Source organism: Sceloporus undulatus, chromosome 1 (genome assembly GCF_019175285.1).
Source record: "Sceloporus undulatus isolate JIND9_A2432 ecotype Alabama chromosome 1, SceUnd_v1.1, whole genome shotgun sequence".
In the NCBI taxonomy this organism is placed as follows: domain Eukaryota; kingdom Metazoa; phylum Chordata; class Lepidosauria; order Squamata; family Phrynosomatidae; genus Sceloporus; species Sceloporus undulatus.
The window spans coordinates 352,924,826-352,933,384 of NC_056522.1; the positions used below are offsets into that span (position 1 = coordinate 352,924,826).

General features: G+C 40.8%; 1 protein-coding gene across 1 annotated transcript in view; it reads left to right on the forward strand.

The window, feature by feature from the left end:
* Positions 1–7,613, forward strand: part of RIN3 (Ras and Rab interactor 3) — a 126,948-nt gene extending 119,335 nt beyond the window's left edge. The window contains 2 exon segments of the mRNA XM_042446149.1: positions 653–816; positions 7,283–7,613. Coding sequence (XP_042302083.1) covers positions 653–816; positions 7,283–7,591 — 473 coding nt within the window. The 3' untranslated portion in view covers positions 7,592–7,613.
* Positions 7,614–8,559: the final 946 nt, after the last annotated feature.

The following is an 8,559-nucleotide window of genomic DNA, read 5'->3' on the forward strand; positions in this document are numbered from 1 at the left end:
GCGCTGGGGTTTGGTTCCAAGATCCCCCATCCGAGGATAACAAAATCCTGGCCTGAGATGGAGTTCACCAGGCAGGTCCAGCTCCATCAGGACTAGCCTGGAAGAAGGAAGAGCCCTCCCTCCAATCCATCTGCCTTGGTCCAGGCCTCAGAGGGAGAGAAGAACCACTGGACCTCATCCCCTTTCCCTCCACCAATCCCTTCTCCTTTTGTGTCGTGTCTTTTAGATTGTAAGCCTGAGGGCAGGGAACTGTCTGATTAAAAATAATAATTGTAAGCCGTCCTGAGAGCCATTAGGGCTGAAGGGCGGGATATAAATACCTAAATAAATAAATAAATAAATAAACAAAAACATTTTACCTTTGTTGAAGGTATAAAGACAAAGACATAAGTCTCAAAACTTACTTCTTTCAAGAGTTAAACTCAAAGCCCTAGGCCTGAAAAGACAAATCTGTCAGTTTTAATTTTTCCCATGTTCATTTTTAATCTCAAGTCTTTTTCATTTTGCATAAGAAGATATTTGAGCATTTGGTAATTTTTTTATCAAAAAAGGAGTACAGTGACATTTTAAGAAGAAAAGGTCCTATGTGTTACATGACATGTCAAAGAATGAATGAATGAATACCCGATTAAAGTTTCTTAATTTTCCATAGGGTCTTATTATTTAATCACTACCTACGGAGCGGTGGAGCTTATCAAGAGCTATGATAAGATCACGGTAACCCGGCAGCTAAGCACTGAGGTTCAGGATTCGATCCATCGGTGGGAGAGACGGAGAACACTTAACAAAGCCAGGGCATCCCGATCCTCTGTTCAGGTTAGAAGATAAATGGAGCATTCACTTTCATTGTATTTATTTGTTTCTTAAATTAACTTACAAGATGCATTTATCACTCTTCAGTAAAGTTTCAAGAGCATTTAAGAATAAAAAAAATGCCCACAGATTAAATTGCATAGATAATATATGGTGGATGACAGGGTTTGTGTTTAAAAAAATAGTTTAAAAGCCTGGAAGATTCAACATTTCTCTGCCCAGGAGTGAAAGGATAATATTGTTTTTGTCAGGTGAGCCACCAATGTGTTGCTGCCACTCTCTGGACTTCATCTGCTTTACCTAACACTGGAAACACCTGGAGAAAATGAGCTAAAATACAGACATATTGGTGTGAAAACAAGCAGTTCTTCAGATTCCTGAAGGGTCATGTGTCACATAAGGTTTCAAGTGCTAAGCAAAAAGCCAGTGAAGTTCTTTCAACATTAAATACATACTCAGTCAGACAAACAATCAGACTATTGACTGGGCCTTGTATGTAGATACTAGCCCCAGTCAATAGTCTGGAATCTGGACTGTTTGTTTTCACATCAGTGTGTCTGTATTTTAGCTCATCTTTAGAGTCGCATTTCCAAATGTCCCCACTGTGCCAGGTAAAGTAGATGGAGCCCAGACAATTGCATTTTAAACTAATAGTAGTTACCAAACAATCTTCAAATGCAGGCCCATGTACAATTTATAACAGTAGTCAATATTACCAGAGTAATTGTGGCCTGTCTATATCTGTCCAAAGGGTGTTGCAGCTGATACATCAGCCTAAGCAGCTGAAATGCACTGGTTTGTATTACCACCCAATAGGACTGTGGAACATATGTTCTTCTAGATCTCCATAAACTACTACTGGCCTCTAGAATTGGAAACCACATTCAGATAATGGTTTCCAGTTCTAGCTGGCAGGTTTCCCTTGCTCAGAACAGTACCAGATGGCAATTTGATCAAAGCAGGAAGCAAGAGAGTGAATTAAAACTTACATGGAAAGATGGAAAGTGGAGGGAGAGATATAGGTTGCTTTAATGTGTGAACTGAACCAGAATGTCAAGGGTCATTGGAAAGAGGGATTGCTGTGTAGTGTGCACTGGGATTCAATATGTGCTGGATGGGGTTACACCCTTCCTGAACTTTCAGGTTTGTAGCTTTGTAGTTGTAGTAGTATAACACTTTCCTCCCAAAATCAGGACTCAAAGGAGCTTACAATTTAGAAAAACAGTACAGTTGAAAACATACCATAAAATGAACATTAAAACAAAATTAAAATAACTGCAATACTGTATTAAAAGACAATAGTAAAACAAAGTAACAAGTTAAAAGTATAGAATGCATTTTTTAAAAAAATAAAAAGCTATTAAAACTGCTTCTGTTGAAAACAATACAGCACCTCCAGTCTAAAAAGGATCTCAGAATAAAAAGATTTTAGCCTGCCAGTGGAAAGACAACAGCATTCTGGTCTCTCTGGGAAGGCATTTCCAGAGTCTAGGAGCAGCCACTGAGAAGACCTTCTTTTACATCCCCGCCAACCATGCTTGGGACTGAGAGAAGGACCGTTCCTAATTATTTCAGTGCCCGAGTAGATGCCTACAGAGAGATAGGTCTGCCAACTAGTCAGCATATTCAGCAGCAGCACTTGGGCATAGACTTAGACTTGTCCCTAAACCTGGATGCCCAGGTTTTGGCAGTGGCCAGGAGCATGTTTGTACAGTTAAACTAGTGCACCAACTGTGCCCATTTATTGAGAAACCAGATCTGGCCACAGTAATACATGCCATGATTGTATCCCAGTTGGCTTACTGTTATGTACTGAATGTGGGGCTGCTTTTGGAAATTTCAGAAGGTTTAATATGCTGTGGCTAGACTGCTGACCAGGGCCATTTATAGGAAGCATACAACTCTTTTGTTGAAACATCTTCAGTGGTTACTAGTCTGTTTCTGGGCACAATTCAGAATGCTGCTCTTTACCTATAAATTTATAGGCCCAGACTATAAACCCTTATGTCTCCATATGAGCCTGCCTAAGTCTTACAATCTTAAGGGGAAACTTTCTCTCCATTCAACCACTCTCCAAAGCTCCGCCTTGGACATGGGACAGAGTGCACTCAGTGGCTGTTCCTAGGCTAAGAGGGAGGAATTGGAGGATGGCATGAGAGGGTGAGAGGAACTCCATCTTTCCATGTAAGTTCTAATTAACTGTCTTGCTTCCTGCTTTGATCAAATTGCCATCTGGTATTGCTGAAAATGCAGCAACAGGTCAAAACAAAAACCTATCCAGCACTGGAAACTATACCGCCCTCATCACACCTTCAGCTCTCGTAAAAATTGTTATGTCTCCAGCCTTGAAGGGCTTGAGATTTAACAATTTATTTATATCCCACCCAATCACAAGATGTTATGGTTTTCTTATAAAAGTAATAATGTAAAATCAGAGGGTTTTTCAGTTAAATATTCTCTCCCTTTTCACTTAAACAAACTTTGTTGTTGTTGTTGTTGTTGTTGTTGACTGACTTGACTTGACCCTGACTCATGGCGACCCTTTTGATGAGCATTTTCAAGCCCTCTTCTCCTCTATCCAAATTCAAATTCAAAAAGGATGTTAAGAAAAAGGATGTTGAGAAGCTGGAGCTGTCCAGAGGAGGGCAACCAAAATAGTGAAGGGTCTGGAAACCATGCCTTATGAGGAGAGACTTAGGGAGCTGGATATGTTTAGCCTGGAGAAGATATAGTTAAGCATTTGAAGGGATATCACATTGAGGATGGAACAAGCTTGTTTTCTGCTCCTCCAGAGACTAGAGCACAGAACAATGGATGCAAGTTACAGGAAAAGAGATTCCAGCTCAACATTAGGGGGAACTTCCTGACAGTAAGAGCTGTGCAACAGTAGAACACACTCCCTCAGAGTGCAATAAAGTCTCCTTCTTTGGAGGTCTTTAAACAGAGTCTGGATGGCCATCTGTTGGGAATGCTTTGATTGGGAATTCCTGCATGGCAGGAGGTTGGACTGGATGGCCCTTGCGGTCTCTTCTAATTCTATGATTCTATGATTCTACTGCTGTGCTCAGGTCCTGTGATCTCCCTACCTGAGTCTATAAATCTAGCATAGGATCTTTCTCTCATTCTACTGTCCTCCGTCTTTCCTAGCATTATTGTCTTTTCCAATGAGTCCTGCCTTCTCATGATGTGGCCAAAGTTTTATTTTAATAATTTTGGCTTCCAGGGAGAGTTCAGACCTGATCTGTTCAAGGAGCTTTTGTTTGTCTTCTTGGCTGTCCATGTTATCGCTCTTCTCCAGCACCACATCTCAAATGAGTTGATTTTTCTTGTTTGCTTTCTTTACTTTCCAGCTCTCACATCCATATATGGGGATGGGGAATACAGTTGCTTGGACATTTCTAACTTTTGTGCTCAGTTGTACATCTTACTCTTTAGGATCTTGCCTAGTTCCTTCATGACTGCCCTTGCCATTCCTAGCCTTCTTCTGATTTCTTGACTGCAGTCTCCATTCTGATCTATGTTTAATCCAAGGTATGGGAATTCTTGTATTTGCCTGTTGCCAAACCAGTAATGTGAGTTCCATTTATGATGGAAGTGGAAGATCACTCCCATATTTAATAAGGAAAGATTGTCACTCATTGTGAGTTGCCTGTGGGTATATGTATGTGAGTATAAACGTTTTTGTGAAGATGTTTTTAATTATGGAAGCATTTGGTGACAGCAGACAGACCTTTTAATGGGGAGGGGCTGTGGTGGTTTTTATTTATTTATGTTTTAAATGTCTTGTAATGCTTGTTTAACTTTTTTTTTACCTGTGTTTTTCAATTAATTTAATTGTATTTTAACTTTTATATTAAGAGTTTTTAATGGTATTGTGCTTTTAAAATGTTCTTTGCCACCTTGGGTCCTGCACTGGAAGAAAGGCAGAACATAAATGGGGATGTTTAGCCTGGAGAAGAGAAGGTTAAGAGGTGATGTGATAGCCCTTTTTAAATATTTGAAGGGATGTCATATTGAGGAGGGACCAAGCTTGTTTTCTGCTGCTCCAGAGACTAGGACCCAGAGCAATGGATGCAAGCTCCAGGAAAAGAGATTCCACCTCAACATTAGGAGGACCTTCCTGGCAGTAAGGACTGTTGGACAGTGGAACACACTCCCTCGGAGTGTAGTGGAGTCTCCTTCCTTGGAGGTCTTTAAGCAGAGGCTGGATGGCCATCTGTCAGGGATGCTTTGATTGTGATTTCCTGCATGGCAGGGGGTTGGATAATTGGATGGCCCTTGTGGTCTCTTCCAACTCTATGATTCTATGATTCTACATAAATATTTTCCCCATATCTCTGCCCTCACCCTCAGAGTCCACTAGGTGGCTGCCCCAGTCAGCCTACTGATAGGGTTGGCCCTAACAATTTAACCAATTTTACCCATTAAATGAATGAAAGATCAAAAAGAAAAAAACCCAGAAAGTATGCATTTTGGGGTTTGTTGATGGTGGGTTTTTTTTTTCCTTGTTTTTAAAGAGAAACCTTTTAAACAAGCCCTAGAGCTTTTAGAAGCTTGCTGCTCCTTTCCCAGCTTTTTCCCTAATAGACTTAGCAAATTCTTCTCACCCTGTCATGCCATCCTCCAGTTCCTCCCTCTTATTTTTTTTTTCAAATTCCCTTTAGATATGAAAACTTTAGGATTCAAATCGGTTTAAGGTTTCCTAACTTTCCACCAAAGCCAACATGGTGTAGTGGTCTATGGTGTAGAATCATACTGGACTCAAATCCCTGCTCAGCCATGGAAACCCACTAGGTGACTTTGGGTAAGTCACACACTCTCATCCTCAGAGGAGGGCAAAGGCAAGCCCTTTCTGAACAAAGTTTGCCAAGAAAGCCCTGTGATAGGTTCACGTTGTTGTTGTTGTTGTTGTTGTTGTTGTTGTTGTTGTTGTTGTGTGACTTTAAGTCATTTCCAACTTACAGCAACCCTAAGGCAATACTATCATGGGTTTGGGTTTTTTGGCAAGTTTCTTCAGAAGGGATTTGCCATTGACATTCTTTGAGGCTAAGAGAGTGTGACTTGCCCAAGGTCACCCAGTGGGTTTACATGGCCAAGTCTATGGTCTCAAAAATCATTCTCCTTAGGGTCCCCATACATAGGAAACAACTTGAAAACATTCGACAACCATTTTCACCATATGGTGGCAGCAAAAGATAACCTTTTAAAAATGATAGACTTCAAAGACAAAGTTGTGTTAGCCTGGAAAATCATTATGCAAGGGATTTTGTAGACTAACAAAGGAAGAAGCTGGTAGCATGAGCTTTGTAGGCTTGCAGCTACTTCCTCAGATGAATGGAGCAGAATGGAGAGTCTAAGGACAAACCTATTTTAGCAGGCTGGGCCTAGACTAGATTGTCTTTGTGATCTCTTCTGGCTCTATGATTTTATAATTCTCTGATTCTTCTTGGCTGCAAGGAGCTTATGCTCTAAAGCACATTTTGTACAGATACAGTAGAGGGAGAGAAGGGGATGCTAAGTATGGAAATTATATGCAGGGTAGAATTGTAATTACGTATAAAATGGCTTTCAGAAAATGTTAAACAACCTTTAGTTCTCATAGAATCATAAAGCTGGAATGGACTAAGAGATCATTTGGACTAGTGCTACTCAAAGTGATGGTCTATAGACCAGCGAGCTGTTAGCAGCCAGTCAGTGGAAATTTTCCAGAAAAGAAAGAATAGGTTGCAGCCCATGGGCACAAATATGGCGGCAATCCCTGACATGTTGGGGGGGGGTCATGCTGGTCCCTGCTTCAGATAATTTGGAAAACACTCATTTAAACCAATCCCTTGCCATTATAGGAAATGAACTGCTAAAACATCCAAGACTTTTAGACCTTTGGTTTAAAGAAAATTATTCCATCACCTGCTGAGGCAGCCTGTCTCAGTTTCAGTCATCTTGTGCTATTGGGAAATTCTTCCTATTGTTTAGCTGAAATCCCCATCCTTGTTATTTGAAAGCAATTGCCCTATCCCTTTGAAACAATTTGCTCCATCACATGATATGTGACAGCCTTTCAAATATTTGGAGAGGGCTCTCATATCATATCTCTTAATCACATCTGCTATAGTACTGTACCTGATATCTTCAGCGTTCCCTTATAACACCAAGAGGCTTGGATTTCATTCCTCTGACCTTCTTTGTTACCTTTATTTTATGCTGATCATAAGAATAAAAGAAAGGCCATGTTGGCTCAGACTAAAGGCCTATCTGGTTCAACATTCCATTCATATTCAATTATTTGCCCAAGTTGAACCTAAAAGTTGCCTAGAACGTGGGTGTGGCTGCACTCTCCATCTTGCATTCCCTAGCAACTTATGTACAGAAGCATACAGGCACAGGTGACAGTGCCACATTATATATTCTTTTTATCATTATGCAGGCATAATATCTATTAATCATACAATCTGATGTTCCTCCTTTCTAGGATTTCATTGCAATTTCCTTTATGGAAGCTGATGTCAAAGCAAGGACACTGGCCTACCGAACTGATGCAACAACTCAGCAGCTGAGTCAGCAGTGTGCTGAGAAGTTTGAAGTCTCAGAACCTCAGAACTATAGCCTGTTTGTTCAGGTTGATGACAAGAGCATGCGGCTTGATGATGATGCCCTTCCCCACCGCATCAAATCCCACCTGTTGAACAAGGAGCCCAAGCCGACATTCTACTTTATTTATAAGCCAATGGGCAGTGAAGAGACAACGGTTCCCATTATCAAGGACCCAGATCTTTTATAATAGCAAAACAACTCTGTTGCAACTTGTTTCTAAGGGCTGTGATGTTTTTCCTTTCAAAGCATGTTGATCTCCACCAAGTAGAAGAAGCAACCTGAACCAATGCTTCTTGAAAAACTGCTGGTGGGGATAGCATTTCAAGTTGTCCTCTAGGGAAATTTCTTGATTGAATTCATTTGCCTCCGTAAATGGACTATACCATGCAAAGTTCACTCTTGGAGAAACTTGAAGAAATCATAACCTCATACCATGAGCAAATGATGTAGCCTATAGTGCCAGCTGTCATAGTACAAAGCTGGTAGACTTGAAGTGCTGGGCACAATGATAACATCTTCTCAAGCCATGGAGCATTAAACCTTCAGTGTTATCAGGGACAGCCCAAAACATTTGGGGGCCTGAGGTAGAAAATCCAAATGCTGTAGACTTCCTAATGGTAGTACAGAACAATGGTAATAAATGAAGCCATTCACAGTCCTTTTGACAAGAATCTGACATTGCCCCTTCCCTCACAGTGGTGTGTTCCACATTTCTCAATGATAAAACTGACTCTTAATATCATGTCTAGCCCAAGATATTTTTCTGCATGGGAATGAGCAGCAAAACTGCATCCTGCACTCACCTAGGCCAAAGTGCACAGAAGTACCAAAGCCAAAGATGATGTTTTAGCAAAGGAGACAGAAAACTCCTTACCCTGTTCCTGGTAGTGAAACACCAAACCAAATAACTAAAATGATCTTTCATGAAACCTAAAGCCTAATGCCTAAATCTACCTAACAGTAGGATCTACCCTGCTGGATATATTATATTAGTATTCTCTTCCTGCATGAAATTTCAGAATCCAGTTAGGCAAGAAAAGGGCTGCTGCAGCTCCTTGTGTTGTTTTTTATATGCTTCTTTAAAACGTCTAGTTCAAGGGCAGGCAACTGTAAAAGGCTAGGGGAGGGTGCCTGACACCTCCAGAAGAACTTGGG